This window comes from Megascapheus bottae, chromosome 4 (assembly GCF_031878675.1).
Source record: "Megascapheus bottae isolate mThoBot1 chromosome 4, mThoBot2.hap1, whole genome shotgun sequence".
Taxonomy (NCBI): domain Eukaryota; kingdom Metazoa; phylum Chordata; class Mammalia; order Rodentia; family Geomyidae; genus Megascapheus; species Megascapheus bottae.
Genome location: NC_143512.1, coordinates 39862889 through 39887480, shown reverse-complemented (window position 1 = coordinate 39887480; position 24592 = coordinate 39862889). Strand labels below are relative to the sequence as shown.

Genomic DNA, 24592 nt, shown 5'->3' with positions numbered 1-24592 from the left:
TATATATTCCTTTAACTATATTGTATTGTTGTGTTTTGCCCTAACTTAAAAGGGAAAAAAAAAAAAACCTCAAGAGACATCTACAAGAAAACCACAACTTTATCAAGATGATGTTTTTAAGACATGTTGTCCCCCAACCCACCTTCTCCCAAAGGAAAAATTCCCTTCAAGCCTGTGAGCTAGAAAATGCTTTACTCTTCCTGAACATCTGGTTTTGATCTCTCTTGTGAATAATGAGACTCTTACAGCTTGTTTCTCTTTGCTTTTTTTTTCTTTACTTTGGACTTCAGAAGTCTTGAATCTTAATGTTAAATATGAACCCCTCCTAAGACTGTGCAGTCTTTCTGCAATTTGGTGCCATTAAACTATCTCATCATTTTATAACCACACTGTTTTTGTTGTTCTATTTAAAGTTTTTATGTTCAGTGTGTGTTCTTTTCTGGCTATGGAAGACTGTAAATAAATGAAGAAGCAGATGGCAGGTAGGTAGGTAGCTAAGTAACTAGACAGGAAGATAGCTCAACATAAAAAGAACTTGACAGAAAGATATACAGCTACTGGCAAGATAAATAGGTTATTAATTAAGGCATAGTTTATAACAGGTTTCAGAAGGCACATTTGAAAGTAAACCAGGTTTCATATTTATTTTTACAAGGCTACCAAGTTTATAAAGTACTTATTATTTTCTAGTTATTATACCTATTGCCATTTGTTATTTGTCCTCCCTATTTTATTAATATTAATTTTTAAACTGATCTTTCCCCACTTAGTGTTTTCACAACAGATCTCACAGATGGGAAAAAGATGCCAAGGGAGAAGTATTTTCTTCCAAATTCTCAAGAAGGATTAAAAGTTTTCAATACAGTTCATAGAGAGAAAAAAAACTATACATGTTTGTAAATGAAATAGTCATATTAAGTTTTGCCTATAATTAAATCAAAGTCAGTTGTACCCTTTTAGATAAGAAAGTTCTAGAGGGTACATTGGATATGGAAGCAGGGAACTCTTCATGGCCCTACAGTGGCACTGAGTGCTCTGGCACTGCCTTGCTGTGGACTCATGCCCTCTATGAGCTGAGAGCAAAGCCATGGATAGAGGTAACATTAGAAGGCGTCCCACTGTAGTGTACCTTGATTCCCTCTGTCTTCACTTTCCAGTTATTTCATTTGATTCTACTTGGGTATGTTTTATGAGATAGCTACAGTTAATCTGAGTATTTTTTAAAGTAAATATTTAGTGGAAAGACTTGGAAAAAAATCATATTAAGTGAAGTAAGCCTGACCCAAAGGAACATGGGCTCAATGGTTTCCCTCATTTGTAATAATTAGTACACATCTAGTACTCTCCTAGCAGAGGATTACAATAGCTCAAAACCTAGGTACATAAATCATACAGAATGAGACTAAAAAAAAGGACCTCCAGGATATGGAAACAAGAGCTCTATCTTGTGTGATTGTTGTTCTTAATGTACTATTTTATTTCTCTTTTTTTTTTGTCCTTGTGGTTAATCTCATATTGTTACTGTATCTGACATTGTCACCTGGTATATTTATTGTATATATGTTTGTTTATTTGAAATAGGAAAGGGAAGGGGGGAAAAAAGATTGGGAGGGGGTGGGAAGAGGGAAATGGGGACAAAAAACATGAGAAGGGGTATCACTGTGTGAGAAGTAATACACCTACTACCTGGTAAATGTAACTGTAACCCCTCTATACATTATCCCAACAATAAAAAAAGTAAATATTTCCCTTACCAAAATAGGTATCAAATCCTCGGCGGGTTGGAAGGCATTCTTTCCGGTACATTCCCAGGTGCCATTTTCCGACCATATGAGTAGCATAGCCTGCTTCTTTTAGAAGTTGGGGAAGGAGCTTTTCATCCAGAGGAACACAGTTGGGCTGACAGGTCATGATTAAATGGTGCTGTAGACCCATATGGATCTTCAAAAGATAAACAAAATAGTGGGTTATTGTCACTGAAACATTGTAAATAAGTAAATAAAGTAGCTGCCTAATTCATTGGACATATCTGTTGATCTGCTGACCTCTAATTCTGTTCTGGCTTGAGACCTGTCTCAAGGTAATAGACATAAGTAGAACCTGAAAGGATGTACAAAAGCATTTCAATAAACAGGATGTAGTGTACATACTTGTAATCCCAGTACTTGGTAGAAAGACTGTAAATCTAAGGCCAATCTGAGCTATATAGGAGGATCTAATCTCAAAAAGTGCTAGTCGCTGGTGGCTTATACCGTTAATCCTATCTACTCAGGAAGTGGAGCCCAGAAGGACCATGGTTCAGGGCCAGCCAAAGCAAAAATTTCATGAGAACCCCCCACTACCCCCCCCACTCAACCAACAACTGGGTACAGTAGCATATAACTGTTATCCTAGCTACATGGGAGGTATAAGAGATCCTATTCCAAAAATACTGAAGGAAAAAGGGGCTGGGGATGTGATTTAAGTAGGAGAGTGCCTGCCTAATAAATTCAAGGCCCTGAGTCCCACAAGTGTTAGATATTCTCAACAAATATCAAAGTACTATGTCAGAAACCATTAACTTAAAGTTTTACTTCCTGAAAAATGAGCAATAATATTAGGAGTGTGGGTCTATCAAGTAAACACTATTCCATGAAAAGCTGATGTTTGGTTACAAGAACATCTGTACATAATCTCTGAAGACATGGTAGAGTTTTTAAAGAGGGGTGTTGGGTGAATCCAAGGCCTTGCACACTCAACAACAATCATTGTAGTAAGTGTAAGCTATGTAATCAACAATATATCACTCCTTCTAAAACTGAACTTCCTCAAGGAAAAAGTATCTCTACAGCCACCTTACACTTAGGCCTGTCCCCAGAGTCATTATAGTACACATGACATCATACAAAGTGTACACTGGAACTGCCAATCCACAGTTGTGCCAGCACAAACTACATAGTTATTTATCATTGATGTTTCTCAGATTTAGATGCCAACTCCTCTGACAAATTCACAGATTTTTGTTTGGTTTTACTTTATTTTGAGATAGGTACAAAGCACAGAGAAAAAAAACCTGCTCAAATTCACAATCATTGCTTTTCTTATTTATTGTAAGCTATAATCAATTCATTTTCTCAAAGCCAAGCATGGTGGTTCCTACCTGTAATCCTAGCTGATTGGGTCAGGGTGCAAGTTAGCTGGGGAAGACCATAGTTCCAGCCAACCAAGGCAAAAAGCTCACAAGAATCTCTCTCAATAATAAAAGCTAAAAATAACAGTTCACATTGTCAGCCAAGCTACCATGGGAAGCATGAATAAGATGACTGTGATCCAGGCCAGCTCAGGCAAAAAGTGACAGTAAGCTGGAGGAATGGCTAATGCAGTAGAGTGCTTGCTTAGCAAGCATGGAGGCCTGGGTTCAAATCTCCTGTCTAGTACAAGCTGGGGTGGGGTGAGGGGTAGAAGCCCACAAATTTCTCAAAAGTTTGTATGATTATTTATTTATTTATTTATTTATTTGCGGGTCATGGGGCTGGAACTCAGCCTGAGCGCTGCCCCTGAGCTCTTCAGCTCAAGGTTATACCTCTACCTTTTAATGCTTAATTTTTTTATTGTAAATAGATGGGTTTCAAAAGTTTTGACCTAGTCTTAGATTTTATTTTTTGTGTATCTTTTCAGAACCAACATAAAAAAATTATACCTACTATGGCTTGATCATATCTTATCTTCTGAGAACCAATGGAAGTAAGGAGCCTGTAATCCTTGCTACACAGAAAGCTGAAATCTGAGGATTACAGTTCAAAGTGAGCCCAAGCAGAAAAATCTGTTACATCCAATAAACAAGAAAACAAGGTGTCCTTAAGTTGAAACCACAGTACTTGGAAAAAGAGAAAAGAAGGAAGGAAAAAAATGGAGGAAGGCAACCATATAGAATATCTTAAAGATTTAAACATATTTAATATTTTTGGAAGTACTGAGGACTTAACTCAGGGCCTAGCACTTTGTAGGCAAGTGTTCTATTCTGTCAGCCATGCCTCCAGCCCCTTTTTGCATTATTTTAGGAGTCTCAACTGATGCCTATGTGGCTTGGGTTACAACCCTCCTTACTGTGCTCTCCCTTGTCATTGGGGATGACAAACACACACCAATGAGCCCAGCCATTGTGCTTTCCTCTAACTGGGATGATAGGCACATACCACTGCAATCAGCTATTGGTTTAAATTGATTCTCCTGAACTTCTATACACAGGCTGTCCTCGAACCTCGATCCCTTGGTATCTGTCTCTGAAGTAGCTAGGATTACAGGCTTGAGCTACTGTGTCCAGCTTAAAGTGGGCTTTTTCAGGAGATTATAGATAAATGTATTAACTTACTATGGTGATGACCCAAGTATAGACTCATGTTAACACTTTACATACTATATATTTAATGTAATATTTATTATACAGCTGTTGTGCTTCAATAAGGCTGTTCAAAAATAAAGTGTGGGGTTTTTTTCTACTCAAATTTTTATAATTGGCATGGATGCTGAGATGTGTCCCAGATATCTTCTATTCTGTTAATCTTGCCCTCTACCTGAGAGGCTGACCTCTAAGGGCCAAACCACTTAGCTTTTTGCCATTTAACTTGTGTTTGAGTTCAGGCAATGGAAAGCAAGAAGACCATGACAGTAAATGGCTTGTGGCTGCCAGGTTACTTCCATCTGGCTACCTATGTTCCACTACTCTGAAGGCAGCTTCTCTCCTAGGTTCTAGTAACCACTTCTCCCTTTTGGTCTACAGGTGGTAACTACCTCTTCTATTTTTCCCACACATTTGTACCTTTTAAAGCAGTCCATTTGTTATTAAACTTTCCCTAAATTATTCTAAGATGAATATGACATTTATTTCCAGGAAGGACTCTGGAAAACACTTAACATGCTCCCCTTCTCCCCCCATTCCATCTCCTTTTCCTTCCCACTTTCACTATAGTTCTTTTTCTTTCAAATCAAAGACTGTTTCTTTCCATTTTCAACATATAAGTTTATTCAACAGAAAATTGATCCTAGACTCAAAAACTTCATTACATATACATATATATAATATATATAGCATATACATATGCTATACACACACACACACGCACGCACGCACGCACGCACTAACTGGCAACCAAACAGCAAAGGTAAAAATGATGTTTTTCATGGAATCCAAAAGCCCCAGTGGAGATAAATGCTATATGCAAATTTCCTTAAATGGAAAGCTCATCCATCACATGCAACAAATTAAGTCTGATCGCTAGAAAGTACTGCCAAGAGATGCTCTGCAAATTGTTTTTCCTAAACCAAGGGCACTAAGCCATGTGGTCAGCTGAAGCCTGTTCACATTATCTACAATTGTATGGAGCAGGGAATTTGTTCTTTTTAGTTCCTGAGAGTTTATTTGACAGAGAATTTTTATGGTATTATTGGGAAGCAGAAGCCAAATTCTGGATGACAGCCAAAATCATGTTTTTGGTCTGTTCAAACACTATTTGAAGTCAGGAAGCTGTAATGTGTAAAGCAGTAAACAGGAGAATGCCAAGCTGGTTCCAATGCAGTACGTTAGATCAACCAACACAGCACAATGGAGTCACTCCATGCTTCATGGGGCAGGATGATACTAGAACACCCATAGGAATTGAAAATAAGAAAAGAGCTCCCTTGTCAACACAATAAATATGAAACAATTCTATTCTAACATTCTTCTCCAATGTGCAGAGAGTATATGTGAATGGAGGTACTATGCATAATAAAAGTCCAAAGAAGTTTCTCTTATCTACTACGTGTGGCTGTCATTTTTGCATTAAACCAAATCTTGTGAAAGATATCCCAGCTTAATAAAATTTCACTTGATCATTAAGGATTCAAGGCAATGGATCTACAAACCCTGGAGGGGGACCTGACTGTTTCTGGGCTCTTTCCATGAGATAAATGATGAGAACTCCTTGTTTATGTATTTATCACACTTTATATGCTCCCTTCATATTTGCTCCCATCACTTACTCTGTCCTCTACAGACCTGTGAATGATTTGCAGCAGTGTCAGGAGCTTAAAAGAGAAAAGCCAATCTCCTCTTGGAATAAAAGAGGGCAGTAGGCTCCAATGTCATAGATTTTCTTAGTGCAGGCTATTTATTAAGCACCTATTTGGGAGCTCTGGTCATACTATTTCAGCCACCCTCATAAGAAACACTGCCAAGGAGCAAGTAAACCACTTGTTACAGAAATGGTAGTGAAAGTCATTCTCGCCCGATCTCAGCAGTGGTAAAATAGCATCCAGCTGATTAGAGGGAGGTTCTGTCCAGTCCAGCTCACTGGTCTGAAATGAACCTACACCTTTCCCCGTAACCATGAATCTGCAGTTCTGGAAAAATCTGAAATGTGGGCTGTCCTGCCCCTCTACCTTGCACACCAGAAGGAATCTTTATGACCAGAACAGAGCTTGTGGCTACCCGGGAGTTCAGAATTTCCAGCCTGCACATTGGCCAGAATACGGCAATTGTCAGCTATCATCAAGTGATACTTTTACTAACTTAGGGTTGTTTTGTTGTTTTTTTTGTTTTTTTTGTTTTTTTCTGGAGAAGCTCCAAAGAACAAATAGAGAGTAGAGAATCTGCTGCTTTCCCCTGAAGCTTTTTAATAGTCAGCTGCCCATGCTGCTGAGAAGCCAAGAGCTACAGAACACACATTATGGGTGTTAGGAGCCTGGCTTGGCCATCTGGCTGGGCCTGTCCATACTGAAGCTGCAGAACGGGCCATCTTACTGACAGTTTTAAGACTCTCTTTATTTTGGTGTTGATTAGTAAAAGTGCAAATCTCTGACTAAATGCACAAAGGGATGTTTTGTTAAAGAGAATAAACAAGTCAGAAATGGTTTCAGTGACCTCGTTTAAATCATACACTGCAATAGGAATTTATAAAGAAAGCGGAAGATGATGCATTTTTTATAGGGCTGTAATTAAGGAAACAAGAAACTAACGGATAACAACCAGAGAGAAATATCTTGTGTATTCAACTCTGAAGCTGAATTGTGAGACCTGGAAAAGGTTTGAGAGGTTGGAACTCAACTTGACATTACTCGGAACACTGAGAACTGGTCAGGAAACGGTTAAAACAGCAATCTCTGGAGATGGTTAAGACACTAAAATGCTTCCCCTTTCCTTAGAGTGGGAAGGGCTGAGAGCTGGACTTTGAAAACTAGATAAAAGTAGAAAACATGTTTGAATTATGCCTGAGTTGTAGTCTTTTCTCCCAAAACAATGAGGGAGCCAATTATTCTTACAAACTCTGTTTTGTCTCTATGATTGTAATAATAGTATAAATGCCTTATTTTCTGCATATACCTATGGCAACTTTCCCTGTTTTCCTGTACTAAACCTAATAAATAAGCTTGCTTATAGAACTTGGGGTTCAAAAGCCAGCTGATGAGCACTGAAACTCCTGGTCTCTACACTGCCTTGCTTTCTCTCACTCTCCTGTCTCCAGTGCCGGGCTCTCTTCTCCCTCCCTCTCTTTCTCTCTCTCACCCACCCACTTCACTTCATCTCCTTGGCTCCAGTATCCTGTCATACTGTCCCAGGTTGTGTGTAACAACAGTCTTTTATTCAGTTTTTCAGTTGTGGTTGTTGTGGCTGTTTTCAGGGGGAATAGTAGGTTCTGAACTCATAGCTTTATACTTTCTAGGCAAGCAATCTACCACTTGAGCCATACTTCCAGCCCTGCAAAATGATTCTTGATATTTCTGGGAGTCTGGCCTAGTGGTAGAGTGCATGCACGAAGATCTGGGTTCAATTCCTCGGTACCACATACATAGAAAAAAGCAAGAAGTGGTGCTGAGGCTCAAGTGGTAGAGCTCTAGTCTTGAGAAAGTCCAAGGACAGTGCTCAGGCCCTGAGCTCAAGCCCAGGACTGGCAAAAAAAAAAAAAAAAAAAAAAAAAATATATATATATATATATATATATATATCAACAAAAACAACAAAAATCCCACAAGTTAACCATTTACATTCTACTCAACCCCAAACCTATTTTATTTTCAATTTCCTGGGAGGTAAAACACATGAAATATAAATGTTATTTTAAAATATCAACAGCATTTGCAGAATAAAGTCTCTAGCTTGCCTTTTTTCTTGCAAAAAATATCTCTTGGTTCTGGCTAAACCTAAGTTGGATACCTGGTTTTAGCAAAATCAAAAAACCACTAACTAGGTGTGGTGATGCAAATCTATACTCTCAGAATCCAGGAGTTGGAAGCAGGAAGACTGAAAGTTCCAGGCCAAGCCAGGTGCTGCTGGCCTCATGCCTATAAATTGTTGCTGCTCAGGAGGCTAAGATGTGAGGATCATGGTTCAAAATCACCCAGGGCAGGAAAATCCTTGAGACTCTTATCTCCAATTAACTACAAAAAAAATTGTTTATCTGAAATAGGGAAAAACAAGAGGAGTGGGGGGAGTAGAGGAGGGAAGTAGGAGTAAAATATGAGAAGGGATAACAATTTTCAAGAAGTAATATACCCATTACCTGATGAATGTAACTGTAACCCCTCTATACATCACCCTGACAATAAAATAAAATAAGCTGAGGCTGGGAATGTGGCTTAGTTGTACAGTGCTTGCCTAGCATGCATGAGGCCCTGAGTTCAATTCCTTGGTAGCACATAAACAGAAGATATAAAATTAAAAAAAAATATATATATATATATATATTTTTTTTAAAGTCAGAGTAACCGAGCTGTGACTCAAGTAGTCGAGTACTAACTAGCCTTGAACACAAAAGCTCAGAATAGTGCCTGGGCCCTGAGTTCAAACCCAAGAAAGGCACAAACAAATATATATATTCAAGGCCAGACTAGTAAGCCCTTGTCTAAAAAAAAAAGAAAACAAGGGCTTAGCCGGGCACAGTGGCTCATGCCTGCAATCCTAGCTACATGGGAGGCTGAGATCTGAGGATCACGGTTCAAAACCAGCCCAGGCACTAAAGTCTATGAGATTCTTATCTCCAATTAATTACCAGAAAATCAGAAGTGGTACAGTGGCTCAAGGGGTAGGGCGGTAGCCTTGAACTGAAGAGTTCAAGTCCCATGACTGACAAAAACAAACAAATAAATAAATAAAAATAAAATAAAAACCAGGACTTAGTGGCAGAATACTTGCCTAGCAAGGAGAGGCCCCTGGGTTCCATCTCTAGTACTGCAAGCAACCAAACAAGAATGACCCATCAGAGCAACTTACTACCTGACTGCACTGTGCTAGCACCCTGACATGTTTTAGTGGTGAATGTATCCAGTTTCTCCCCCCTAAATGAGCACAGGAATAAAAGCCAAGAAGAGCTTTTTCTTTACCTGCACCCTTGTACGTGTGTGTGTGTGTGTGTGTGTGTGTGTGTGTGTGTGTGTGTGTGTGTTCTGTTGGTCGTGGGGTTTGAACTCTGGGCCCGGTGCTCTCTGGCTCTATGTTTCTCTGACTTCTCCCTCTTTGGATGCCTTAACTAGAGAATCCTGTGAACCCTCAGGTAGCACCATGTATCCTCCACCTATTCTAGTTCCTCATTCCTGATTCATTTCTAACTGCAGGTCCAGAAGAGACAGCTAGTGACAGGAATCCTCTGAGGGAAGCAGGCCGATGCTGAGAGCAATGAGAAGAACCAGTGGCCATCACAGGCAGATCTGCAGCAACACATCCTCCTCTGCTGCAAGTTATGGGTCCTGCCTGCAGCCACTCTCAAGGAAAACTTGAAGCTAAAGTCCACAGCCTCCTATCCACATTTCCTATCCAAGGTTGTGTTTCAGGGATAAGTGAAAAGCCATAACAATGTCTTGTCCATTTATCAATGTGATTAAGAAAAATGTGGCTGGGGTCCCTTAAGAATCAGCCCTTGGCCTGTCTTTCATTTCATATATTCTGGCAACATTTACAGAGTTCTGGTGGAGTGGTTTCCTCAGTCCCTAGGGAAGAACAAGTAAAAAACTGGACTTACTTTACTTTTTTCAGAAGGAAGTGTTTCTAGTAAGACCTATTACTTCTTCCTTAATCACTCAAATTCATCCTTTCTTCCACCCATCCATCCTTCTTTTCTTCTTTTTTCTTTCTCTTTCCCTCTTCCCCTTTCCTCTTGCTCTCCCTTCCTTCCTTCTATCTTCTCTCTTGAGAAATTTTAGCAAGGATTAATTTTAGCTTGACAGGATAAAATAGGGAGAATTTTCTTTAAAAAGAAAGGAGAGGGGAGGGGTGGGGGAAGGTAAATGGGGACAAAAACATAAAAAGGGGTATCAATGCTTGCAAAGTAATGCACCTTCTATCTGGCAAATATAATGTAACCCTTCTATTAATTACAATTAAAAAATTGCAAACAACAACAACAAAAAAAAGAGATACATTTCTTGTTCCCCAGGCAGAAAGTAGGAATAAAGACTTAATCATTTAACTTTCTTTTTTTTTTTTTTTTGCCAGTCCTGGGCCTTGAGCTCAGGGCCTGAGCCCTGTCCTTGGACTTTCTCAAGGCTAGAACTCTACCACTTGAGCCTCAGCACCACTTCTGGCTTTTTTCTATGCATGTGGTACCGAGGAATCGAACCCGGCTATTCGTGCATGCTAGGCAAGCACTCTACCACTAGGCCAAACTCCCAGCCCAATCATTTAACTTTCTTTAGGAAGCAAGAAGACCAGAAATGACATAAAATTCTAACAGGTTCTTTTTTTTAATTTAATTTTTAGTTCTATTTTTATTGTATTTAATACAGGCTGCTGAGGCCTGAGTAAAGGTTGGTCTGAGACCATAATCCCCATCTTGAAAGGTTCTGGAGGAAATAAAGCCTACTCTTAAGTCTGAATGGTGGTGTCAGATTTGCCACATGAGCAGAGAATCCCATTCTTGGCTCTGGAAAGAGAGAAGCGGTGGGGGAGAGAGAGAAAGTCAGAGAGAGAGACAGAGAGAGAGAAACACACATGTGTTTAGAGACTTTGGCAATAAGTGAAGACTGAGGCAAGGAATGGTATTGGAAAGAGATGGGGTGAATCAAGCACAGTTGCTTTGGATGGGACATTAGGACAATGGGCCATGAAAGGAGTTAACAGCATAAACATTACTATTATTATTACTACTACTATTTTCTTTTCTTTTTTTTTGCCAGTCCTGGGGCTTGAACTCGGGGCCCAGGCACTGTCCCTGGGCTTGTCAAAGCTAGTGCTCTACCAGTTGTGCAATAGCACCACTTCTGGCTTTTTCTGTGTATGTAGAACTGAGGAATTGAACCCAGGGATTTGTGCATACTAGGTAAGCACTCTACCACTGGACCATGGTCCTGGCCCCAATACTACTATTTTCTATGTGCTGGAGTTTGGGGCCTTGTACTCTCAGCTTTCTTGTGCATGGCTATTGTTCTACCACGTGAACCATACTTCCAGTCTAGCATTCTGCTGGTTAATTAGAAATGAAGTCTCACATATCACAATTTCTTGATTTTGATACAGGGTCTCACTGTGTGGCTCAGGCTGTCCTTGGATTCTCAATACTCCTGCCTCAGTTTTATAAATGTTAGAGTAAAGATATTGCCTACCACAGCTCAACCTAACAGTGGAATTAAAAAACTGAAGTCCTCCAGGAAACATTCCTGTTATAGAGTATGGCACAAACTTACCCGTGTGCTTCTCTAGGCCAGAATGAAGCAGAGCAGCTAATGAAGAAGCCAGACCTTAGAGCAAATAACCACCATGAAAACGGTGGGAATGCAGACATATAATGAATACTTCATAGTGAACAAAGTCAATTGTATCATATAGTAATAGACAATGACTGTAAAGCCAACAGGCCTATTTTATATTTGTAATCCATTTTGTGTGAGCTCCTGCTTAATCTTCCTTTTCAGACCAAGCCAGTAACTCCTTTGTATTAGTCTGAGAAAACCATAGTACCCAGAAACTTAGAAGATATGTCCCTGAGCCAAACCACACCCTGTCAGTGTGTTAGTCTAATCAAGAATGCACACCCCTTCATCTGTTAAAGAGACCCATGACCCGTTCTACACTACCACCGTTCTTACAAAGCCCTTAAAATCGCACCATACCAACACTGCCTGTGGCCACTCTCTTCCCTTGGAAAGTGATGGACCTTTGCTTTCTTGCTTGTCACTGTGACTCTTGGTGAAGTCTATCACACCAGCTGAAGAGGAACTGGACCCAATACAGCACCATTGCTATCTGCTTAAAATAGTAGAATCAGGAGATACAAATATGTCTACTGGGATAAAAGGAGACTGTGGGGCAGGACAACACATTTTAAAAGTCTACTCACATGAAGAATTGGTAAAAAGCCTTGTGTATGACAACATGAAAAATGCTACCACTGAAATTTAAATAGGAAAATACATATTTATATTATACTTCACATATGCATAGATTACCTATGAAAGATTAACAATATTATTCCTTGGAAGAGGCTGAAAGAGACTTATTTTTTTCACTGTATGACTTTTTGCATTCTCCAACTTAAAACTGTCTTTTTCACTTTTGGAGGGGCACTAGGGTTTGAACTTTGGGCTTTGCACTTGCTGAATGGACACACTATTACATCAGCATGCCTCTAGTTTTGTTTTGTTTTGTTTTTTACTTAGTTATCAGATAGGATCTTGTCTTTTTTTACCAGACCAGCTTCAGATCCTATCTGATAACTAAGTAAAAAGCAAAACAAAACAAAATGGCAGCATTACTGATCACCTGAAAAAAAGTTGAAAAACCTAATATCCATCAATTGCTAAGATGGCTAAAGAAAACGTTAAGTATGGCATACTCACATATGACTACAAGTATTCTTCAGTCATAAAAGAAAACAACTCGCACTACAGTATATGTCAAAGGGCATATATTGTGTGGTTCCATTTGTATCCAAACTAGGCAAATCTAGAAATATATTTAAAAAGCAGACTGGTACTGTCAGGTATGGCTCACTGATATAATGCCTGCCTGGCAAGTATAAGGCCCTGAGTTCAAACCTCAGAATTTCAAAAACAAAAGTAAAACAAAATAGTGTCTAGCGGCTAGTAGAATGAGCAGATGGGGAGTACCTGCTAATGGTTATGTAGTTTGTTTTTGAGATTCTGAGACTACTGGTTGCATAACCTTGTGAATATAGAAAAACTATACAGTTGAATACTTTATAATGGTAGATTTAATAGCAGGTGGATTATAACCTCTAAAAAGGCTGTGAGGATATATTGCTGATGGGAATGTATATTGATACAATCTCTTAAAGTTCTACTGTACTTATAAAAATTACAGGTGTTATCTATTCTTAAATAAAAATTTGTTTCCTGAGAACTTGTCCTACAAATACGTTTGCTTATATACCTATGTACAGGTATTAACATCACATTGTTTGATACACCAATAAACTAAAATCCTGAATGCCCACCATTATGTGACTAGTTATAGAAATCATTATAGAGTCACTTAAAAATACTTTGCAGCTGTAAAAATTCATGAAGATGCTCTTAATTTAACAGTATGGGATGATTTCAAATATAAAGTAAAAACAAATATAGATATAAAACAGTGTGAAGAGTGTGATACCATTCACATAAATAAAAAAACAGAGAAGTATCCACATATATATCCTTACATAGGCATAAGGTACCTTTGGAAGGATATTTAAACTTCAGACAGTATGCTTTACAGAGATGAGAACTTAATGCCTACAGAGAAGGAAGAACATGGCCGGGAATGTGGCCTAGAGTGCTCACCTAGTATGCTTGAAGCCCTAGATTTGATTCCTCCGTACCACATACACAGAAAAAGCTGGAAGTAGTAGAGATCTAGCTTTGAGCAAAAAAAATGCTCAAGAACAGATCCCAGGCCTAAGATCAAGCCCCAGGACTAACAAAAGAGAGAGAGAGAGAGAGAGAGAGAGAGAGAGAGAGAGAGAGAGAGAGAGAGAGAGAGAGAGAGAGAGAGAGAGAGAGAGAGAGGAGGAGAGAGAGGAGAGAGAGAGAGAGAGAGAGAGAGAGAGAGAGAGAGAGAGAGAGAACGCACGTGTGTGTGTGCGTGTGTATGTGTGTGTGTGTGTGTGTATGATGAAATTTTCAACGTAACCGCTTTTTTAAGTTTTGAGGGGTTTTTTTGTTGTTGTTGTTTTCTTTTTTTTTTTCTTTTTTCTTTTCTTTCTTTCTTTCTTTTTTTTTTTTTTTTTTTTTTTTTTTGCCAGTCCTGGGGCTTGAACTCAGGGCCAGAACACTTGGGCTTTCTCAAGGATAGAGCCACAGCACCACTTCCAGCTTTTTCTATGAATGTTTTACCAAAGAATCGAACCCTGTCTGTGTGTGTTGTAGGCAAGCACTCTACCATTAGGCCAAGCTCCCAGCCCCAAGTTTTGAGTTTTTAAGCCAAGTAAATACATTTTCTATTAAAAATAAATGAGTGAGGGCCGGGAGTTTGGCCTAGTGGTAGAGTGCTTGCCTAGCATGCATGAAGCCCGGGGTTCAATTCCTCGGTACCACATACATAGAAAAAAGCTGGAAGTGGTGCTGTGGCTCAAGTGGTAGAGCTCTAGCCTTGAGAAAAAAGTCCAAGGACAGTGCTCAGGCCTTGAATTCAAGCTCCATGACTGTCAAAAAAAAAAAATGAGTGAGACACAAGGCTATGGAAAACAAAACACTAGTGTGACTATAGAAAGATCTGAATTCAAGTTAATGGACACACCAGTAACATTTACTTCTGGTTAATGTCCCAATTATAGACAACCAGTTCACTCAGGCTCTGTGCAGTTTAGATAATCATAAATGATAAATAGGTTCATTCACAGCCTAGTGCTAGTGGCTCACACCTGGGGATTGAAGGTCCAAGCCGGCCCAGGAAGACTCAGTAGAATCCAGCCAAAAAAAAAAAATCTGAACGTGGCTGAAGTGCAGAGCCAGTTAAGTACTTTGACCCTGAAAACTAGCCCTACCACCCCCAAACAAGTTCATTTGTGAGGATTACTAACAACTAAATGTCTTACTATTGAAAATGGAATTCATGTTCTATGCATGCATGTGCATAAACACACACTTGTGCTGGTCCTAGGGCTTAAGGCTAGTGCTCTATTACTTCAATCACACCTCCACTCCCATCTTTTTCTTCTTTTTTTTCTTTTTTGGTGTTTAATTGTGGAGGTAATAGTTTCATGGGCTTTCTTACCTTTCTAACCAGTTCTTTGAACTGTGATGCTCAGATTTCAGCCACCTGAGTAGCTAAGATTACAGGCCTGAGCCACTGGCACTGGGATCATGTTCCTTTTTAAGTAAATTTCTAACAGCAAAACAAGTCCCACATACAACTTGTAAGGCAGTGTTTAAGCAAAACTCAATCCCTCTTTCCACCAACAGATGGGGTTAGTGGTAAACTAATGTGTATTTGTCAAGTTATAAACTTGCTCTGAGGTCACAAAAGTCTTAAAGTCAAAGAAAACAGAGCTGAACAGAGCATTAGAGTTCAACTCTCTATTGTTATAATCTTATGTTATTTTCTATATTATTTATCCTATATTATAAATATACATAGAGAGATAAATATACACAGATATTACAGAAGCCCAATTCCTACATTTTTAGAGAAGTAATATCTAGTAAGGTCAAATTTTGTCACAGCCAAGACTGAAACCTATCTAATTTCTAACCTGTCTTCTTAATACTTTTATAAGTCTATTTTTATAAACTAAAACTCAGGACTTCTTGGGAGTATATGGCCCAGTCCATCAGGCTGTTTATTACTTTTCTAATCTAAAGAGACAATTATGTTAGGGGTTATCTATTAACTTATTGTATGGTTGCCAAGTTCACACACAGGACTCTTAAGTCATTTCAAGTGTCTAGTTTTGAAGTAGCAAATACGTTTGTTTGGTTTTGTTTTTGCCAATTCTGGGGCTTAAACTCAGGGCCTGGGCACTGTCCTTGGGCTTTCTCAAGGCTAGTGCTCTACCACTTGAACCACAGTACCACTTCCAGCTTTTTCTGTATATGTGGAACTGAGGAATTGAGCCCAGGGCTTTGTTCATGCTAGGCAAGCACTCTAGCTTTAAGCCACAGTCCTGGCTCACCAGTAAGTTTTGCTGTACTGAATTATGCAAAACAAATGACTCAAAACTAAAATCTATTTCCATTGTACATTTAAAACTGAGATGGTTAGGAAGGATTTAAATGTCCAGAAATACTACGAGGATTTCCCTGTGACTTTGGGAATGCTTTCTTCCAGCCTCAGTTTTCTTCTTATAAAATAGAAATAGTAACAGTGCCCAGAATAGTGCCAAAAGCAACAGGCTCTTTATCTTTCCGAGGGAGAGAGGGAGTGGGAGGAAGAGGGAGGGAGTGTGAGGAAGAGGGAGGGAGTGGGAGGAAGAGGGCGGGAGGGAGGGAGAGAGAGGGAGAGAGAGAGAAAGAGAGTGCTAAATCAAGATAATTTCTGAGTCTCAGGAACTCTGACAAAACAAAATGAGTAGAAAAAAAAGGTCAAGAAAATTCTTTAGAGTTAACCTGCTTTGAGTAAAGATGTAGAGAGGTCTCTAAACAGTTTGTTTTTTCAGTTGTTGTTTTGTTTTCTTTATGCTCTATGCATGTGATTATTAAACTGATGCTTATTGAAATAAACTGCAAGAAATGAAAGCAAGAGCTTTTTTTTTAAGCCTACCATTTGCAGTTCTTTTCCTTTTTCCTTTCTTTGTTTCTTCTTTCCTTTTTCCTTGGGTTTATTCATTTCTGTCATTTTTTTACTTTTGTACCCTGTGTCTTTTATATGTTTATCTGATATGGGGAGGGTAATGGGAAGCACTGAAATGGTGGGACAAAGGGTAAAGCAATTCAGCAATGAAATCCACTAGTCACTATGTTGGAAATGAACTCTGCAACTTGCCGGGATGGGGGGGGGAGGTGAGGGGAAAAACTGGGAGAGAATGATGGAGGGGGTAGCACTGTTCAAAAGGAAATGTACTCATTATCTGATCACCTTTACAATAAACATTTTTTAAAGACACGAAAATTCTTTAGGGGCCGGGAGTTTGGCCTAGTGGTAGAGTGCTTGGCTAGCATGCACGAAGACCCGGGTTCGATTCCTTGGTACCACATACATAGAAAAAGCCAGAAGTGGTGCTGAGGCTCAAGTGGTAGAGCTCTAGCCTTGAGAAAGTCCAAGGACAGTGCTCAGGCCCTGAGCCCAAGCCCAGAACTGGCAAAAAAAAAAAAAAAAAAAGAAAATTCTTTAGAACATTAACCTGCTTTGAGTCAGAGACCAAGAGGTCCAAATAGTGTTTTGGCTTTGGGTTTTTCCCCCATTATCCTTTTGTTTTGTTGGGTTTGTTTTGTTGGTTTTTGTGCCAGTACTGAGTCTTTAACTCAGGATCTGGGTGTTATCCCTTGGCTTTTTCCTCTGTTCAAGCCTGGCACACTACCACTTGAGCCTCACCTCCACTTCTGTTTTTGTGTCCATTCATTAGAAATAAGCATCTTATAGACTTTCCTGTCCAGGCTGATTTCCAACTGTGATCCTCAGATCTCAACCTCTTGAGTAGCTAGGATGAATTACAGGTGTAAGCCACTGCATCCAGATGTCTAAGCAGTTCTGAAGTACCCAGCTTCTACCTATCCTTCACTTCTTTTCTTTGATGGTCCCAAGCTCTTACTCAGCTTGCTTACTAGGCTAGCATGCTACCACTTAAGTCAGGGCTGCAATCCAGCATTCTCCTGGTTAAATGATTATGGCATCTTGAATTCTCTGTCTATGCTAGCTTCAAACCCAAACCCTCCAGATCTCAGCCTCCCGAGTAGCTAGGATTACAGGAATGCGCCACCCATCTTCAGCTCCTTCCTTCATTTCTTAACTACAGGATACTGTAGATACTCAATGTTTCTGCAAGAACAAATGGTGATTGTAAGGCAGATGATAGAGAAAAAGAGCAGTCAATTGTATTAATGATTTTTTTGCAATGTGATATTTGCCTTCCTGTTGGGACAAGGTTGGAGGAAGGAAAGGCCCTTCTTTTCTTTTCAGTGTGAGTTGGGTTCTCTTTTCTTAAGCAGGATAAATGTATAACCCTTGGGGTATACCTCAACTTCTCTTGTTTCCTAGTCTTTACTCCGACATATCTCTACTCTGTCTAAGGTGAGACTTGCAGTAGATATTGCTGACTAAACTTAGCAGCCCTAGTAGGCAAGGTAGAAAGTCTTTACTGCTTATAGTGAAGGGATTGACACCAAATCTCTGTAGCAAATCTTAACTAGTTATTTCTCAATCCCTTAGAAAAAAAATACTATCTCCCTTGTTTATACATCCTCAGACTACTGGTGAAACTTTTTTTATCATAAATACAGTTCTTTCTTCTCTGGTGTTAGGACAACATGAAGGTACAGTTGATCTGAAAGGCTATATGAATACAAACCTGGAAGAGCAGGATCCAAGCAGAATTTTGTGGGTTCAAGTTTACTGTGACTAGCACAGTTTGCTCAAAATCTGTTGAACAGACAGTATATTCAACATATATATGGAGGTGTGCATGTGGTATTCCAACAGTACCCAGCATAAACTATGGTTATAATCAGCATCTTATAAACATGTTGCTTTCAATCAGTCTGAGGGAACAAGTTCAATTTAGGATAAAAGCCTGCGTCTTGGAGTTACCACTTCCTGGTTGTGTGATTCTCTACCTATCGTTCAATTTACCCAGTAATTTCCTCACCTGAAAGGCGATTAAGGCAAAGTACCTCATCATGAGCTATTTTGGCACGTAACTTTAAAGACAGTCGTGCTATGCAAATGCTCTTACTGTTCTGCCATCTAACATGCAAATGTATGTTTTCTCTACTGAGATTTATTTATTTACTTATTTTTACCAGTCCTGGGCCTGAGATCAGGGCCTGAGCACTGTCCTTGGACTTTCTCAAGGCTAGAGCTCTACCACTTGAGCCTCAGCACCACTTCTGGCTTTTTTTCTCCGTATGTGGTACAGAGGAATTGAGCAGGGGGTCTTTGTGCATGCGAGGCGAGCACTCCACCGCTAGGCCAAACTCCTGGCCCTCTACTGAGCGCCAGTCCTGGGCGCTGGGCGCTGTCCCTAGCTTTAAGCTAGCACTCTACCACTGAAGCCCACTGGTCAACTTCCAGCTTTTTGCTGGTTAATAGGAGATCAGAGACTCAAAAAGACTGGCGTGGCTTCGAACCCTAATCCTCACGGGCGGGGGGGGGGGGTCTCCTGAGTAAGTAGGGTTACAGGCCTGAGCCCCAGACACCTGGCTAAGAGAAGCTTTGAAAGAGATGATGAAGATGTTCTGAGGGCTCCAGGTTAGGCCCGAGAGAAACCGGGTACCTTTCATTCGACCGGGAAAAGAATTACCTCAGGTTTTGGTGGACACGCCTAACTTGTGAGGGTTCACGGGGTGCGCTGGGGGCTGTGCGGGACACCAGGCCCACTCCCTCCCTCAGTGTCTCTGGGACGCCAGCTCCCAGAGCCGGCGAGCACAAAACCCCCATTGTCCTCAGGAAAGCGAAGGACTGACAAACTGGTGGGGGTGGGGGGGAGACACCGCGCGTGCGCGGAGGGAACGGCCGCGGGGCAGCCTGGGAGGGGGCTCGCCCTCCGCACCCCACCCCCACCCCCACCCCCACGCGAGAAGCGGCCCGGATGCTGAGCTCGGCGGGTCGTGGCCTCGCGGCTCGGAGCGGGCCGGGCCCCAGGCTGGGCGGGCGTCGCGGCGCCGCGTACCTGGTAGCGGCCGGTGAGCAGCTGGGCGCGCGATGGCGTGCACAGCGGCTGCACGTAGTAATTGTCGAGGCGCACCCCGCCGGCCGCCAGCGCGTCCAGATGCGGCGTGCGGATGGCCGAGCCGTGGAAGCTCACGTCGTTCCAGCCCAGGTCGTCGGCCAGCACGAAAACCAGGTGGGGCGGCTGGGAGGCCCCGACGTTCCCGCCGGGCAGGAGCAGCAGGAGCAGCCACAGGGCCGCCCGCGGGTCCGGACCCATCCTTCGCCGCCTGCTGTCTCTGCGCCGCGGCCCCGCTAGCTCAGGCCTTGCCTCTAGAATCAGGAACTGGGCGGCCGCGGGGTCCGCCCCGCCCCGCCGGGGACTCGGCCTCTGGGGGCACGCGGCTGGGGGGGGACCCGGCACCCCTGCCCGGTGGGGAAGCAGCGGGGCGTGTGCAGACGCTGAGGCTGCTTGAACCTTTGCAAAGCCCGTTCTCTCCCCACCCCCACCCCCCAGCCAGGCTTGAACTTGTGGCATCCACTGGATATGCTTTAAGAAAACCAAAACATGCTCGCAGATTACAAAACATCTGGGGCATGATCATTAGTGCCGACTTTTCAGGGGCCGGCTTGTAAAAAGGTTGAGCCTCCAGCTCCAGATCCTGAGAACTCAGCGTGGGGCAGCGGGAAAGATGGTGTTTCGGGTTGCATTTGTGAACACTGAACCCTGAAGTCATTTCCTTCCCACTAGCAAACAGCGGGCCAAATACACAGACCTACTGCGCGGTGCCTTTTTTAAAGGTGCAGTTTTGCTTCCAGGTTGTCCTCTGGGTGGAAAAACCGAGTCCTCCAACCATTAGGCTTCCTGAAGGAGATTAGCTTTGTGAATAGTGTATTTCTACTTCCATCCAAGACTTTCTGCTTACTCCATGTCTGGAGATAAATTATAGCTATTCTGTGCAGGTGAAATATATATATATATAATTTTTTTTTTTTGCATTGCCTGGAGACCACATCCTTTCAGGCTGATTTAATCTTATGGGAATTATTTTACAACTTTTTTTTCCAGTACTAGGGATGAATTCAGTCTTATACTTGCTAGGTAAACACTCTACCACAACCCTAATCCTTTTCAGAAAGTGTCTTATGTTGTCTTTCTCTTGGCCAACCTCAAATGATGGTTATTCTATTTTTACCTCCCCAGTAGTGGAGCCACAGGCATGCGTCACCACACCTGACTTATTTTACAATTTTATAAACTGCAAACATGGTAGACACAAAAAATAATTATTGTTATATACAAGCAAATGAACTCTATGTAGAGAGGTGACAACCCTCACCTGCCACATGAAAGCAAAAACAGTATTGATCACTTAACTTTAATATTTCTCATCTTTAGATTTTACTTTGTACCGGCTTTAACATCTTACCAGTTTTTCCCTTAATGAATTAAATAAAATTTTGCTATGTATTAAATTCTATGTTTGTGAGGATGATTATTTTACCTTTTCTGGAGAAATGCTTTTAATGAATGGAATATTTGTTGGCATGGTAAGGAGGAAAGAAAACAGGTAGCTTGCCTATTTTAGAGTAACTCAAGAAAGATATAGAAAATATTAACCACCTTGGTAAAAGCATGAGGAAGTTTTGACCATATACTTCACACACTTTCTGAATTTTTATCACTGCATAGGTTATCTCCTCTACTATGACAGAGCCACAGATCTCCCTAAGCAAGTCTGAAGGCATCTTTAGCTATGTGCAAGGGTACCATGCCAGGGACACCTGAGTGGCAAGGGTCACTTAGGCAGAGTGCAGAGGCATGCACAGGAGAACAATGACCCTGGCCCCATCCCTGACCCTTCTCCCACACCAAAGTAAGATCTCTAGTTTGCTCAAGAATGTTTGCTTAAGAGTTTCAACTCAGGTTGGCTTCCTAACCCTTCTCTCAGACCAAGATAAGAATGCTAGGTTACTCAATATCAGCCTAAGAGTTATGTTCAGCTCAAGGTTCCAAAATGATGTCCACTTTGTGTTAGAGAAGAAGCTTATTTTTTCATCACTAGTTATGTACATAGTACTGGACTAGTAGCCTTTGTCCTGCAAGGATAGAATGCCCCCCACCAAGCCTAGTTTCTCCACTTTGATTCCTAAGGTTGTCTTTGGGTCTTTTTTATACCGTTGCATCCCCATCATCCCCCCTTCTGGATGCCTGTCCACCTTGTAGTGCTAGACGTGGCAACTACTACCATAATTGTTAATGTAATAGGATAATTTACAGGATGCTACCAACAAGTCTTGTCCCAAGGAACACACTGATAGGCTGACAGCATGTGCTAAGAGATAAAGAGTTCCAAATGCAAGGCTTCTTGATGGCTTTTCCATGGCCTAGTTCTTAGCTTGTGCTGATGGCTGTATGCTGTCCTCAGATGTCTGAATTCCCATGTTCCCATGCCTCCTTCAAACCACTTCTGCCCAGTGCCTTTTAATATGATAAATATGCATACAGATATTAAGCAGTTAATAAAAACTATTTCTAAATGCTTAACGGTTGGGATATGTGACAAAAAAAAAAAAAAAAAAAACCTCTGGTTCTCTCTTTCTTCAGAGAGAGAACCTGAAGCCCACTAATTATAAATTGTGGTTGGTTTTACTCAATGCTCCATTGCTACATTTAACAGTCAGAATGAAATAATACTTGGACATCAGAAAGAAGACTCCAAATCCATTCATTTAGATGCCATTGTACTAAGTTATTTTCATGACATTTAGTTTTAGAAACTAATGTTGTATACATTTCCTTCTACTATATGAGGGGTAAAAGGGTCTTAAAGGATATAGTAAAGGGCAAGGGGTGTGGCCTAGTGGTAAAGTGCTTGCCTAGAAGCTCAAAGCCCTGGGTTCAATTCCTTAGTAGCACATACAAAGAAAAAGCTGGAAGTGGTGCTGAGGCTCAAAGGTAGAGTGCTAGCCTTGAGAGAGCTCAAGGATAGTGCAAAGGCCCCGAGTTCAAGCCCTGGGACTGGCCAAAAAAGAAAAAATGCGGGGGCTTGAAGGTTCATTTGAGGTCCTAATCTCAGCTTTGAAGAATATTTTCGAGGTCCTTTGACCCTTCTAATTGTTAGTATTTACATATAAGTTATATTCACTAAGTGTTACCATGCATTAAAAAGCATTGAGATTCCATTCATATAGAAAGTAAATTCTTTTTTTTTTTGTCCTGGAGCTTGAACTCAGGGCCTGAGCACTCTCTTGGGACTTTCTTACTGCTAGTGCTCTGCCATGTGAGCCACAGCACCACTTCCAGCTTTTTCTGTGTATGTGGTCCCAAGGAATCGAACCCAGGGCTTTGTGCATGCTAGGTGAGCACTCTACCACTAGGCTATGTTCCTGGCCCAGAAGTTAATTCCTTATAAGTAGAATCCACAGTTATTGCTGGTATGTTAGTGTATATATGTGTATTGGTAAGAAAAGTTCGAAAGAGAAAAAGAAGAAAGATTTCTTTTGGCTTCAAAATTGTCCAAATTTGGGGAATTAGTACTTATAAGACAATGATCAACCAAAATAATACTCTTTATCCCTAATCTGCCTACTACTTCTCATCTCTAATCTCAAAAACAACTAGGTAAGGGAAGAGTATGATAGAATTCTTTTCTGATAGAAACAAGAACCATATAAGGTGTGACTGTTGTTCTTAATGTACTATGTTATTTCTCATCTTATCTTGTTATCTGAAATATTGTATATATGTTTATTTGAAATAGGATAAGGAAGAGGGGAAAACAAGATGAGGAGAGAGGGTGGGGGAGAGAAATGGGGACAAAAACATGAGAAGGGGTAGCAATGATTGTTAAGAAATGTACCTTCTATCTGGCGAATATAATGTAACCCTTCTATTAATTACAATTAAAAATCTAAAAAAAATCTGGCACAAAAGTTTTATGCATAAAACAAAAGCACAAAAGTATACAGTAGTCAATGAATTCTAATAAAGTAATCCTATTTCCTCTTTTTTTTGCGAGTCATAGGGCTTGAACTTTGGTGCTGTCCCTGAGCTCTTCAGCTAAAGGCTACTGCCCTACCCCTCTAGGCCTGGGTGCTATCTCTGAGCTTTTTAACTCAAGGCTATTGCCCTACCCTTTGAGCCACAGCACACACACACACAACAAATAAAATAAAATAAATGTGGTCCAGGAATGGTGACTCTTGCCTGTCCTGCCTTTAATGCTAGTTCTAAAAAAATACTTGATAATGTAATCCTTCTATTAATTACAATAAAAAATATATGGAAAAAAATACTTGAAGCTGGGCGCAGTGGCTCATGCCTGTAATCCTAGCTACTCAGGAGGCTGAGATCTGAAGATCACAGTTCAAAGCCAGCCCGGACACTAAAGTCCATGAGACTCTTATCTCCAGTTGACCACTAGAAAATGAGGTGGTACTGTGGCTCAAAGGGCAGAGCAGTAGCCTTGAGCTAAAGAGCTTGGGGACAATGCCCAGGCCCAGAGTTCAAGCCCCACAACCCACAAAAAAATTGATGCATTTCGAAAATATAAAGCCCTGTATAAAAAAATAAGTAACACAAACAGGCCTGGAGGTGTGGCTAAAGTGGTAGAACATCCACTTAGCAATAGGAATACCCTGAGTTCAAATACCAATACCTTTAAAAGAAGTCATTTTTCAAGTTAAATAAAAAACCACACAGAGGTGGTTCACAGTGATTCATACCTATAGTGTTGGCTACTCAGAAGAAATAAGAGGTTCAAGACCAACTCAGAGATCACATGAACTGGGCAGAGTGGCACACACCTTCCATCCCTGTTATGCAGAAAGCTTAAACAGGAGCCCCAGGACTCAGACTGGCCTGGGCAAAAAGAGAAACCCTATCTAAAAGACATCTAAGGC

General features: G+C 40.9%; 1 protein-coding gene across 2 annotated transcripts in view; it reads right to left on the bottom strand.

The window, feature by feature from the left end:
- Arsb (arylsulfatase B) overlaps positions 1 to 20028 on the bottom strand; it is a 149827-nt gene extending 129799 nt beyond the window's left edge. Inside the window, exons 1-2 of one of the 2 annotated variants that reach the window (XM_090331717.1) lie at positions 19710 to 20028; positions 1755 to 1941 (exon numbers count right to left, since the gene is read on the bottom strand). In XM_090331717.1, coding sequence (XP_090187843.1) covers positions 1755 to 1941; positions 19710 to 19967 — 445 coding nt within the window. In that variant the 5' untranslated portion in view covers positions 19968 to 20028. Of the gene's footprint in view, positions 1 to 1754; positions 1942 to 19340; positions 19518 to 19709 lie in introns of those variants that run through there. The other variant, XM_090331718.1, reaches the window with a different exon arrangement.
- Positions 20029 to 24592: the final 4564 nt, after the last annotated feature.